The sequence below is a fragment of the Lissotriton vulgaris genome, chromosome 2_1 (genome assembly GCF_964263255.1).
Source record: "Lissotriton vulgaris chromosome 2_1, aLisVul1.2, whole genome shotgun sequence".
In the NCBI taxonomy this organism is placed as follows: domain Eukaryota; kingdom Metazoa; phylum Chordata; class Amphibia; order Caudata; family Salamandridae; genus Lissotriton; species Lissotriton vulgaris.
Window position 1 is genome coordinate 2,042,981,634 of NC_141687.1, and position 14,620 is coordinate 2,042,996,253.

General features: G+C 44.8%; 1 protein-coding gene across 1 annotated transcript in view; it reads left to right on the plus strand.

The window, feature by feature from the left end:
- Nucleotides 1-14,620, plus strand: part of FBN1 (fibrillin 1) — a 622,956-nt gene that overhangs the window by 110,754 nt on the left and 497,582 nt on the right. Inside the window, exon 3 of the mRNA XM_086958277.1 lies at nucleotides 6,315-6,413. Coding sequence (XP_086814403.1) covers nucleotides 6,315-6,413 — 99 coding nt within the window. The remainder of the gene's footprint in view (nucleotides 1-6,314; nucleotides 6,414-14,620) is intronic.

Here is a 14,620-nt window from a genome sequence, read left to right on the forward strand (position 1 = left end):
TTGTCAATCATCTGTGCGCTGCTCGCTTTGCCTATTATAATTTTGTGTGCCAGATTGTGCCGGTACGACTGCCCATTTAATTCGATTTCCAGGTTGTGCCCCAATCTCGTCCTGTTTCACTTTTGGCTTGCTGCCATTTTGTTGTTTGTTTGTTGTGCCTCCCAGCCCGGCTCTCCACCCCGCTCCCGCCTCCCAGCTGCTCCTCCCTCCCACTGTATCTTAAGGCTTTACCCGATCTCCGTAGCGCTGTGACCGTCCTGACTTCTCAGAAGCGGTCGCTCCTCACGCTGCTCCCTGCCCTGGTATCGTAGCGCTTATTGCCAGACTGCCAGACTGATCATTGCATTTGAGTCCAAGTGCGCACTGCTTGCTGCAATTAATTGTGCCTGATTGTATCGTTTCCGTAGCACTTAACTGCTGGACTGCTGCTCATTTGTCAATCATCTGCGCGCTGCTCGCTTTGCCTATTATAATTTTGTGTGCCAGATTGTGCCGGTGCGACTGCCCATTTAATTCGCGATTTCCAGGTTGTGCCCCAATCTCGTCCTGTTTCACTTTTGGCTTGCTGCCATTTTGTTGTTTGTTTGTTGTGCCTCCCATCCCGGCTCTCCACCCCGCTCCCGCCTCCCAGCTGCTCCTCCCTCCCACTGTATCTTAAGGCTCTACCCGATCTCCGTAGCGCTGTGACCGTCCTGACTTCTCAGAAGCGGTCGCTCCTCACGCTGCTCCCTGCCCTGGTATCGTAGCGCTTATTGCCAGACTGCCAGACTGACCATTACATTTGAGTCCAAGTGCGCACTGCTTGCTGCAATTAATTGTGCCTGATTGTATCATTTCCGTAGCGCTTAACTGCTGGACTGCTGCTCATTTGTCAATCATCTGTGCGCTGCTCGCTTTGCCTATTATAATTTTGTGTGCCAGATTGTGCCGGTGCGACTGCCCATTTAATTTGCGATTTCCAGGTTGTGCCCCAATCTCGTCCTGTTTCACTTTTGGCTTGCTGCCATTTTGTTGTTTGTTTGTTGTGCCTTCGAGCCCGGCTCTCCACCCCGCTCCCGCCTCCCAGCTGCTCCTCCCTCCCACTGTATCTTAAGGCTTTACCCGATCTCCGTAGCGCTGTGACCGTCCTGACTTCTCAGAAGCGGTCGCTCCTCACGCTGCTCCCTGCCCTGGTATCGTAGCGCTTATTGCCAGACTGCAAGACTGATCATTGCATTTGAGTCCAAGTGCGCACTGCTTGCTGCAATTAATTGTGCCTGATTGTATTGTTTCCGTAGCGCTTAACTGCTGGACTGCCGCTCATTTTGGCTTGCTGCCATTTTGTTGTTTGTTTGTTGTGCCTCCCAGACCCACTCTCCACCCCGCTCCCGCCTCCCAGCTGCTCCTCCCTCGCTCCACCCCCCTCCACTATCCACTTATGACAGATGCTTTTGCGCGCAGCGTTCACGCGCAGCGGACGCGCCCTATGCGCGCCGAGGTTGCGCCAAAGGTAAGCCTGTCTACGCCCGCCGACGCCATACCCCCTGTGCCCCGCAAAATCCACTCCGCCCGTATAACGTACGACGCCACAACCCTCTCAGCCCTTAACCCCGGCCGACCACCTAACTGCTACCAAGCCGCCCCAGGACACACCCATGGACCCTTCACCTGCCACTCCTGCAAGTTCGACTGCATCAGAACCCACACCAAATCCACACACTCCAAACAGAGCTCAGACACTAACCACCTGAAATGCATCCTGCTCAACACCCGCTCGGTCCACAGACACGCCATTGACCTTTGGAACCTACTCGACACTACATCGCCGGACGTCGCCTTCCTTACAGAAACCTGGATGAACGCCTCATCAGCTCCCGACATCGCCATAGCCATCTCGAACGGCTACAAGATCATCCGAAAGGACCGCACCAACCAAACAGGAGGAGGCCTCGCCATCGTACATAAGAACACCATCCGCATCACGAGCAGTTCAGACGATAACCTCGCTACCGCCGAACACCTTCACTTCCAGATCCACACCGACCCCAAGACCACACTCAGAGGCACCCTCATCTACAGGCCACCAGGACCCCGCACACAATTCAGCGAAGACATCACTGACTTCATCAGCTTACACGCCCTCCCCTCCGAGGACTACATTCTACTGGGAGACCTCAACTTCCACCTGGTAAAAGAAAAACGACAGCAACACCACCACCCTTCTGGACAACCTGGACAACTTGGAACTCAAACAACTCGTTGACACCCCCACCCACTATGCCGGGCACACGCTCAACCCAATCTTCACCTCCAGCAAGCACATCTCCTTCAACCACACCACAGTTCTCCATTGGACAGACCACAGCTGTGCTCACTTCAACTGCAAAAATACCACGACCCACAACCTCCCACAACCAATTCCCTGAAGAAACTGGAACAAAATTACCACCGACCAGCTCTTCACATCGCTTCAGCAAAACCCTCCTGCCAAATCATCGGACCCAAACCAAGCAGCCACCAACCTCACACAATGGATCACCCACAGCGCCGATGAACTAGCACCCTTGAAAAAACATCAAATCAAGCAAGGTAGCAAAAAAAACCCCTGGTTCAACGATGACCTTAAGAAATCCAAGAAGTTCTGTCACACCCTCGAGAAAGCCTAGAGAAAAAACCCAACCACTGACAACCTGGCAACCTTCAAGAATGCCACCCGCAAACACCACCAACTGATCCGATCCACCAAGAAATCAGCATTCAAGGATCGACTTGACAACAACGCCCACAACAGCAAGGAACTATTCAACATCGTCAAAGAATTTACCAACCCCACCGCCGGCACCAACGACATCACTCCTTCCCAAGACCTCTGCGACTCCCTAGCCTCATTCTTCCACAACAAAATCGCCAACATATATAACAGGTTTGAAAACCAGTCCGGAGACCAGTCCACTCTACCCACCTCCGAACCAAAACCCCCCTCTAACAACCTTTGCGCTGGAACCCAATCACCACTGAAGACACCATCCGCCTGATGAACTCCATCCACTCAGGATCGCCAACCGACCCATGTCCCCACCACATCTTCAACAAAGCAGACTCCATTATCGCACCCCATCTCCGAGATGTCATCAACTGCTCCCTGAACTCCGCTACCTTCCCAGAAAGCTGGAAACATGCCGAACTCAGCGCCCTTCTGAAGAAACCCACAGCAGACCCCACTGAACTTAAGAACTACCGCCCCATCTCGCTCCTCCCATTCCCTGCCAAAGTCATTGAGAAAGCCGTCAACAGTCAGCTCGCCGCCTTCCTCGAATCCAACAAATCCCTCGACCCCTCACAGTCCGGCTTCCGAGCCAAACACAGCCCCGAAACCGCCCTCATCGCAGCAACTGACGACATTCGAACACTACTGGACAATGGAGAAACAGTTGCCCTCATCCTACTTGACCTCTCCGCAGCCTTCAACACAGTCTGTCATAGCACCCTCATACAACGCCTCAGCAACGTCGGAATACAAGGAAAAGCATTGTACTGGATCATCACGTTCCTCGCCGGAAGAACCCAGAGAGTCCGCCTCCCCCCTTTTAGATCAGAGGCTACCGAAGTCATCTGCGGCGTACCACAAGGATCATCACTCAGTCCCACCTTCTTCAACGTATACATGAGTCCCCTCGCATCCATCGCGCGCCAACACAACCTCAACATCATCTCCTACGCAGACGACACCCAGCTGATCCTCTCCCTCACCAAAGCCCCAAACACCGCCAAAACCAACTTACACGAAGGAATGAAAGAAGTAGCCGAGTGGATGAAGAAAAGCCTTTTAAAACTGAACTCGGACAAAACGGAAATCCTCATCTTAGGTTCATCCCCCTCTGCTTGGGACGATTCATGGTGGCCACCGGCCCTGGGAACCGCACCCATACCTACGGACCACGCACGTAACCTGGGCTTCATCCTAGACTCCTCCCTCTCGATGACCAGACAAGTCAACGCCGTCTCATCATCATGCTTCAACATCCTATGCATGCTCAAAAAAATCTTCCGTTGGATCCCCATCGAAACAAGAAAAACGGTCACCCACGCACTGGTCACAAGCCGACTGGATTACGGAAACACCCTTTACGCCGGAACCACAGCCAAACTACAGAAAAAACTCCAACGCATCCAAAACGCCTCAGTCAGACTCATACTAGACATCCCCCGCCAAGCTCACATTTCTGGTCACCTAAAAGACCTCCACTGGCTCCCCGTCAACAAGAGAATAACGTTCAGTCTCCTCACCCACGCACACAAAGCCCTCTACGACCTAGGACCCGAATACCTCAACATGCGCCTGTCCTTTTACACCCCCACCAGCCAACTACAATCGTCCAATCAAGCCCTCGAAGCAATTCCGCGCATCCATAGATCCACCATGGGGGAAAGATCCTTCTCCTACTTAGTGGCCAAAACCTGGAATTCTCTCCCCACCCACCTCCGCCTTACACAGAACCACCTCTCCTTCAGAAAGCAACTAAAAACTTGGATGTTCGATAAGTAAAGTACCCCCCCTCCCTCAAGCTCCTTGAGACCCTCTGGGTGAGTAGTGCGCTATACAAATTTTGAACTTGAACTTGAACTTCCCAGTCATCTGATGGTGAGGTTGTTTACGCCCGAGAAATCTTGGACAAATGGTGCTGTTGTGGTGGCACAGGAGGGAAAATATGGGTTGCTAGTTTTGCCCAGGTTTTTCAGGGTGAAAGAAAATATGCTGATAAGATGTCATGAGTAAGTTGCCACAACATTCAGTAGAGTTGTTCTACAGATGTACCACCAAACACCATTAAGTAGTTTAACATTCAGCTTATCATACATGTTCCTGCTCATCGCTCAGTGCCTTTGAATACACAAGAACAACACACATGCCAGTACTGATGATTCTTCACACTCTTAGTTCCAGGTCACACTTGATATGACCAAAATAAATTCCTTTTTTTATACTTTGTTTTTTAACATTTATTCTAAAGGTTCTTTCAAAACATTATTTTTTCTTTTTTTCAAAAGATAATACAATCTTTTATATCCTCAAAATTGTACACCATAAAGACATCATACAAGAACAAATACATTAGAAAATCTCAAAAACACCTTAAGTCATTACAATACATACATGTATAATAACAAAGAATACATGTGAAGTTTTTTTTAGAAATAGCTCAAGTTCTGCAATTAGTTTGCGAACTGTGAGAAATGAAACAAGATAGAAGGAGAAAACAGCCCTGCTACACTTCTCAAGAAGCAATAGCAATGATCAAACAGTGCTCCAATAAAGCTCATACCATGAAGTTATACATGCATCTTATTACTTTTCCTTAAAAAGGTGAGCCACCTTAGTACAACTCAATAGTGGTACACTTATTAGAAAAAATAAACTGTTGTGTTTCAAACCCATATACTTTTTTTACGTTCTCCTCAGGACACAGAACAGAGAACAGCTAGAAAATAACATGAAAACATTATATTAGCAATCATTCTTCAAATTAGTGTCAAGACACCTCTCCAGGCCAGCATTCTTCTAGTTTTTCAAAGATTAACCTCTAAAGTGGGAACTGAACTTCAAAAATTAAAAACTAATGTTCCTGATGTTCTAGAAGTTTCCCTCAGCAGGTGGAAGACAATAATATTTTTTTCCTGTCATCGACTCTGTGCTCTTCATGGCGGTCAGGGGGAGGTAAAATATGTTGGCCCTGGTCCTGAAGCCATGCTCTAAGTGTGGTTGGGCTTCAGATACCAGGTGTACCTCGGCACAAAAGCATCTGGGAGGTTGTTTCCAACTGCATGTCCAGTTGCGTCTCCTTTTTGGATTCAGAATGGTTGCCCCATTTCTAAATAAGTCATGAGAACTGAGAGCTAGGTGGGTTGGGATTCCACCTATTATTGCCAGATGCTCCTTTACTGCTAGCTGTAAATGAACTCCTGAGTCTTGAAACTGCTTAAAGTTTCAGACGCAGATAATTTAGGTAATCAGCAAATGACCATAACCTTTCAGGTTCTTTGCCAGATATAAACATATCTGATTATTAGTAGAGCCAAAAACTCCTCTTCAGTGGTGTATTAGCGCTTTGAAAAATAGACTGCTACGGTATATGATAGCTCACTGGATAAAAACAATTGAGGACCACAGCACCTGCAGGATATGGGATGATTGGAAAATGAAGTAGTGCGCTAACCTTTGACTCATAGTAGCATTTCCTGACTTGCATGGATCTGCTAAATTTGCATGAATCATATTAGAATGATGCTATGGTAAGTGAAGATGATTCTAAAGCTTGTACGTGCTTTCTTTGCAGCCATTTGTAGGCATTCCTGTGGAGACGGATTCTGCTCAAGACCAAATATGTGTACATGCCCCACTGGCCAGATAGCACCCTCCTGCGGATCAAAATCAAGTATGTTGTACTTTTTCTATTAAGTTGAAGCCACTGTGTTCTGTGTGTTTATTTTCTTCACAGCGGACTCCAAAGCAACCAGTAAACATGCCTGTTGATGACAGTATACATTCATAGCATCACAAAAATGCACCCCTGGGTCTAGAATGAGAATTGAGTGTGGGGGAGTACCTTTTAAAGGACTGTTTCCCTCACCCACCATAGGTGGCATGCTTCATCATTGGGTAACCTCCTCACACTGCGAACCTAGTCGCAGTGCGGGCTACAACCCCCTCGCTCAGGGCTGTTTTATGGTATGGCCAAGAGGTATTCTAAAATCTTTTAGATCAACCATGTGTGGAGGGAGTGAAAGGGGGTGTGAAGGTGAGCTAAAACTAACTTCCTGGTGTGTCGGAACAATTTTTAGTAGGATGCTCCGAGGTCAGGATTAAAAGAGGTGGGCTATGGCAGGAGGATTCAACCTGTCATAGACTCTTGCTGGTCGACATGTTTCAGCTTTTTTACCCTCAGTAGAGGTGTTTTGGCTTTCTTCAGGACCAAAATGTGCAAACTAAAGTGAAGGAACCACCCATACCAAACTTTAGTAGGTGATTAAAAAAGCATACAACCAACTAGTAGGTATTTAACCATTCAAAAAGTCTGCTGATCAGCGTCTTTCCTGTATCGTCGGGTGAGCTAATGGCACCTTACCCTCAGCACACACACTCGAGGTAGCATCCAAATCCTTATGGATGGCTCCCTCTCGCTGGTATAGTGCACCGAGCCTTCCTGGGTGCACTGTACCAGCGAAACAGTTCAACATTGCAATTTGAAGTGTGTGGTAGTTTGATCAATTGCCTGTGTGTGGGTGCAAAAAAATGGTGTCTGTGATAACATTCCCACAATGAATACAGTTACGACACTTATTCTTCCCATTGTGTTCTTGTTTTTGTGCGTAATGGGAAGTGGATAATAATTCCTGAAAATTGCGTGAGCGTGTATAGGCAAATAAAGGTTTATTATGAAATAGATCTTTGAAATCTGGTTCCATCTGTAACAACTCCTAACGTTTTAAAACCTGACATTTGATTTCACGATCTTTAGTGGACAATTTTAGGACAAGTACTTCACGTTTCTTCAAGTTTTTGTTGCTTATACGTATAGTGTGTCTCTTGAGATAGTATTTACTAGTTTGATGGCTGTATCAAGTGTGTTATATGGATATCCTCATTGCATGTTGGTTTGACAAAAACTCTAGATTGTGGTCTGGTAAGTCTTTTGATCAGATGTAAAACGTTGAATGTGCATGAGCTGCTACACTGGCAAGTGCTTCTTCAGAGATGGTGGATGAAAACAATCATATATGAGTGTGTCTCTTTCTGTCTGTTGGTTTTTGAAAGACGCTAGTTGACAATCTTGTTGCTGTGAGTTCAGTATGTACATCTAGAAAGTTGATGGTAGTTTGACTGATTTCATGTGTAAATTGTATCCGAGGATTACACATTTTTAATGTGGAAATGTTTTCTTCCAACATATTTCTGCTGCCATTTCCAGATAAAGAATATATCATCAATGAAAGGTGGTTATAAAATTAGATGATCAGACCATGATGTATTGTCAAAGATATGCTTTTTTTTACTAAGTCATAAAGACAGCGTAAGCAGGTGCCTCAGCAAAACCCATGGAAGTACTGCTTCAATGAAGAACAAAATTATCGTGCCAAATGAAATAGCTATGAAACAAACAAAAGCGTAGGGGAAACATCCTTTACAACGAAACTTTTTCCATGCAGTACCTTTACAACGCAAGAATTACAACAAAAGTCGTTACAACGACTTGCGCTGGAGGACGCTGTAGGATAGGGAATAGTTTAATTTACTATCCAAAACCTTCCCTACTATCCAAGGGGACTGGAGTTGGAATAGTAAATTAAACTATTCACTATCCAGCGCCCCCCAACGCAAGTCGTTGTAACGACTTGCGTTGTAAAACCTGCGCTGTAAAGGCATGCGTGGAAAAAGCATGCGTTGTAACGACATACATCCAAGCGTAGCAACTCCAACAAAAAGAATGTATTTGTTAACTCTGATCCCTTAATGTTGTAATAGTATCCATTCTACAGCGTCCAATCCCTCTGAGTGTGGAATAGATGAGTAGAGAGACGTAACATCAATAGTACACAGTAAGATTGTTGTGCTGTCAAAAATCTGAATTCAATCTAACTTCATTCAGAAATCTGTGGAGTCACGAATGTAAGATCTCAAGGATTGCACCAAAGGTTGTAAAAAGTGATCCAAGTATCTTGGTCTAAAAGGTGGATCTACTGAACTTTTATGAAATTTAGACCACATATATAACCGTGGTCTTTTGGGGTACTTTGTCTTTAAGAATCTCATGGTTTGTTTTGAAAACCAACGTTGCTCTAGGGCTAAATTCAAGAAAATCAACAATTTTTCGTAAGTTCACCTGTAGGATCCTTCTCAAGCAAGAAGTAAGTCTCTTCATCCATTACAAATGTGGTGACTTTCCTCTCATAATATCCATAACAACTAGTGCACAGCCTTTATCAGCTGGTTTGAAAAATTAGATCCTTGTTATTACTCAAAGATGTCAAGGTTATTAATTCTAGTCTAGTCAAGTTCTGCTTACGTACTGTTACGTAATTGATCTTGCTCAAATCTTTCTTGAGAGGAGTTTCAAACACATCCATTGTTTTATGTGATGCTGGAGCCATAAATGTACTTCTTGGCTTGAACTCCTCATATTCAGGTATGTCCAAGGATTTGGTTGTTTCTGGTATATTTTGTTAAAAACACTGTAACGGGAGTTTTCGCATGAATTAAAAAAAAACAATCTCTGTCTGGTGTGGTATGTAGGTACAAACAAAGTCCTTTTGTTCAGAACTGCTATTTCATGAGAGTTGAGTTAGGTTGACGATATTTTAATGACAACGTTTTTGATTGGCTCCTGAGTGTCCATTTTTCGGTTTCAACCTGTTTTGCTTGAGCCTCTGCGAGTCTTTCGTTTGATGTTGTTGCTCTTTGGTTGTGTTCTGGTGGTTGATGAGCTGCTTAACTGCTCAATAAAAAAGATACCCTCGGTTGTATAGTGTCATGAGAAGAAGTAACTGGTTTATCACCGATTTGGTTAATGGCTGTAATTGGATGTCAGGAAGCTTGAATGTCACTATCAGACACTGAACTTTCATCAGATGTACCTGCTTCAGGTTTATTGTACACTCTTCCCTGTGCATATCTCTATGTCCATTGATACAGCTCATCAAGCTTGTAATCTATAGTATCACGCTTAAACTTGTGTAATTTTCTAACTTGTATGTCTTTTGCATGTTGATCTAACTTAAGGTTGATATCATCCAATGTACTTTTCCAGGTGTCTGTGTCGATTCTGGTCAATTAATTGTTTTTAACGTCATGTATTTCTATTGGTAAGTCTTTAAGAATTATAGATGATTTTTCTATGATTAACAGTATGAAGTCTAGCGAACATTTGTTTAAAATGGCATACCAGCGTGACATAAAGTGTTTGCTAAATTTAAACAACATTGGTTTTAATGCTATTCTTAATACTCTCGGGATCCGTTGTGCTTTGTGATACTGTATAAGTGTAGTGGTGTGGAGTCGTTGACTGATCTCTTTCTTCATGATCTATTCTAATTACCTAATCAGTTGTGTAACGATACCAGATGACTTATAAAAAGTCCTGATTTCTTGAATTCGAGAATAAATGTCTAGTGCCTTTTTATGTGTTTATACCATAGTGTCAGCTCTATTTTCAGTTAAGTGCTATGTCTTCAAAAGATTTTTTTTTACCTATGATGCACGATTGTTAGTAAGCATGCCACATATCCTGGGTTATGAACTCCCTTGTTTAAATTCTAAACTGTGATTGTCATCCAGTGGCAGCTGGTGACATTTGAAAGTGGTTCTGTGTAAAAGTTGGATATGACTTTTATATAGTAAGCAACACAAGTAAGTTTAATGGACAAACATGGGGTCTAGGGTGGGTTCCCTCCTGAGAGAAAAATGAAAAAAGATAGGTAAATGGTGCATTTTAAAGCATATAAATTTCATGATAAAGCAAGGCTTATAAATCAGTGAGAATGTTTAGTCTTAAAATATTAAACACATTACAAACTGTCCCATATCTTGAGCATTAATAAGTTCAACAGTTTCTGTAATGTACAAATTATAGAGTGTGACAACTTCAGCCCTTTAAAGTGTATGCTTGCCGAGTGTCTTACATTGCAAGCAGCATCAACTTTGGAAAAAAATGCTCTAACCAGGCTTCGGGAAGCACCCACAGATGCTGGCTGACACCAGTCATATAAAAATGTGGGTTGAAAAAAGTGGGGCTCACTGAAAGGGAACATGTAAAATAAATTTCTGTGATTCCCCTAGTGTGCCACCCGACTGGTATTTTGCTTTCTCTCTGAGATGTATTGCATCCTGATATATAACACAACTGACATACACCGAAAACCTGTCAGTACGATTGGCATTGTCTATGTTTGTTAGCTGTTAAAGATAAATGAGTACCAGCAATGATGTTTTATAAATAATTAACATTGGAAATGTTTCAATTCTGAAATTGTGGGTCTGTGGATTAAATAGTACTGAGGCCTCTGGAAGGATTTAGTTTTGTGCGCTTTATATTAAATATGTATGCCCTTTTTCTCTGCACATCTCGTCCATCTACACATCTTTAACCTCCTCTCTTTCCTCTTCAGCACCCTCTTTTCACTCTTCCCTGAATGCATTTCCTCGCATTTCCCTCACTTCACTACTTCCAAACATGCACTCCCTCACATTTAGGCAATTTATTCCTTTTTGCTTTGTAAAAATGTTGACACCCTTCACACACATTTCCACAGAATTTCAGTTGCAACTAGAATAAATGAACATTTTTCTGTGTGCTCTGCGAGAGAGGTCATCCCACTGAAAGTCACTTTCCTTTGGCTTCAGCCTTAGCCCCAGCACGCTCAAGCAAAGCCGCTTATAAACACCTGGCATGGCTCAAAGTATGCACAGAAAAACATACAAATAAACAACAACATTACAAAATAGCTAACTCTTGGAGAAATGTAAGATTAAGTAAAGCATGTAAAACAAGAGAGGAACTAAATCGCTGACATGCATTGCCTTAACGTTTTTACCATTCATTGTTTGTAAATCAATCTATTTTTTTGGTGTCAATGTTAACTTAAGCGGTACAAAAGGGGGGTTGTACCGCTTTTGGCCGCCATAAGTGTGGCAGGGTATACTCAGACGTGAGTCCCTTGCTCACTTTGCCACTGGATTCAAGCAAGCCGGGCTGAAGACGGCTGGAATGCCAGAAACCGGTCCTCGGAAGCTTGTTTCAGGTCCAGGGAAGACATGGCTTGGCAGTTCGGGCTGCACTGTTCCCATGAGGCACAGGGTGAGACTGATTTGCATATAGCCATGTCTGAACTGGGGTGGCAGAGTGAGCTAAAGAACGGTGATGGATTAAACCCAGATCTTTTGACTGGGTGTGAGTGTTTGATTGATTCAGATGCTCCGTCCATCACCACCCCCTTTTGTACCGCTTTTGGCCGCCATAGTGTGGCAGGGTATATTTAGACGTGAGTCTCTTGCTCACTTTGCCACTGGATTCAAGCAAGCCGGGCTGAAGACGGCTGGAATGCCAGAAACCGGTCCTCGGAAGCTTGTTTCCGGTCCAGGGAAGACATGGCTTGGCAGTTCGGGCTGCACTGTTCCCATGAGGCACAGGGTCAGGCTGATTTGCATATAGCCATGTCTGAACTGGGGTGGCAGAGTGGGCTAAAGAACGGTGATGGATTAAACCCAGATCTTTTGACTGGGTGTGAGTGTTTGATTGATTCAGATGCTCCGTCCATCACCAACCCCTTTTGTAATGTTAACTTAAGAGCATGAAGACAGGGCCAGTCTACTGTAAGCACATATTTCTCGCTTTGCACTTGATTCGTATATTTGGATCAACTTTGCAAGGGAACAAGAACCCTGCTCTATTTGGTTTTGCACTTTTCATGTAGCACGTACTTAACCCAAAGGTATTGGAACAGTTTATGTGAGCACCAGTTTCATTACACAAGGACACATTCATTGTTGTTAGGCAGGGGGGAGATTAAGTGATTTGCCTAAAATCACAGGATGTTGAGCTGATGGCCAGACTCGAACACGGTTCCTCAAGTTTAAAGTTGGCATGTCTGGCCCGTACGCAACATCCTCTCCCCAAACCACTGACATTGTCAAAAAAAACTCTGACCCATACACGTATGACATCACCTGCCGTTTTATCAAAAACATCACTAATCGGTTCACTCATGACCTGAAAGGCAAAATTATCAGCAGAATCGCTGGCTTAGTTCCCAACACTAATTATCCCATCCATGATGACATAGCTGATCATGTACCCTGTGATATAGTAACTCTAGCAGAATAGGGATTGGGAAATACCTTCTCAGAAGCTTGCTGAAATGCAAGCCATACCTACCTTACTGGGGGCTATAACAGGGTTAGCGTTCCTAGCATTGCTCTTGAGAAATCCAAACTACTTGAAGAGCAACCAGTAAGAAAGATATTCATGATAGAATGGAACTGAATTGTCCCATACCAAAAGGCAGCCATTATAATTTAATATCCTCTTCAAGATAGTGGTGCACAAGGTTTGAGAGGGCGTCCAAGTCACTGCCCTAAAAAATTCAGTCAAACCGCTTGATAACCTGTCCTGACGAAGAGGGACCCCAGCCAGTGGATAAGTAAGGCCTTAAAACCCTGCCCAGTCATTCTACAAGTAACAATTACAGAAGTCTGAAAAGGCAGAGCTGCACATATAAATCAAGATAGCTCTCTGCACATCCAAAGGATGCAATAATTCTTCCTCCAGAGATGAAGGAGAAGGATCAAAATCAGGTAATACTATATACTGTGCCCCACAAACCATGCTAGCAACATTGGGTAGAAAATCTGAATCAGGTTGAAGAACCACTGTATTATAAAATATCTTTCGTAAAGGAAGTCTGCAAAAAGGAGTCATTATTTTCACCCATGTGGTAGCCCGAGTTAAAAGCAACTGAGAAGGCAAACTTATGGGCCAAACACTTAAGGTCTACTTAATCAAGTTATTTAAAAGGGGAAACGTGCAGAGTCAGCAGCACCAAAGGTAAATCCCACTAACTGGAACAAAACAAAGCAGGTAAGAATGCGCGAAAAAAGCAGCTCGTCTTACTCACCCGGATCGCCTTGCAGGTTGATTTAAGCCACAGTCACCATATTGTCCAACTGTACAAGCACATGGTGACCCTTCAGTTATCACTGGAATTAGCAGAGAGTCAAAGGAACAGCTGACAGTTCCTTCCACTTTAAGAAGAGGTGACCTTCCATGAGAGACCAATGTCCCTGCATTGTAAAAATCCCCAATGTTGTTCCTCACCCAAGCAACTGGCATCTGTCCAAGCATCAAAGGCATCCCCAAACTGAGAGGAAACTTCCTGGCCTTGAGAGTGGGCTCTATGCACCAAATTAACTTAAGACGGAGACCAGGGGCCTTATTACAGAAAGTGCCCTGGAGGCGCAACTAGCGTTTGCACCCGCTTTGTGCGCCTCCGGTGCCCTTTGGTAACACAGAAGGGGCTAAAAAAACACTTGTGCAGCCCCTTCTGTGATACTAATAGTGCTGGCGCACTTAAAGCGCTATCTGCATGGGGCATTCCCTCATTTGCATGGGGGTATGCCCCATGCAAATGAGGTAATCCCTTTGCCTCTGCGCCAGCGCCGCATCGCAGACGCGTGCGCAGAGGCAAAGAAGCCCTCAGGAGGCGCACTGAGAGTGTGCTCCCTTATGGCAGCCCTCTGGCTGGGGGGAAGGGGTTCCAATAGATCCCCAGACATCCCCTTGCAGGCGGGTGCAGTCACTGGCTGCACCCGCCTGCACGGGGATCTCTCAACCCCTTCAAAAGTGCAGGCGGGTTGCCGCCTGCACTGTGAAAACACAGAGTTGCTATGAAGCAGCCGTTCTGTTTTTCACCTGAATGCACTGCCCCCAGGGCAGCAGGAGTCCACGGCTGCCTTTGGGGCAGTGCATTCATCATAATAGATACCAAAGGGGATGATGGACGGAGCGCTTGAGCAAATCAAACACTCACCCCCAGTCAACGGATGTGGGTTTAATCCATCATCATTCTTTGGCTCACTCCACCACCCCAGTTC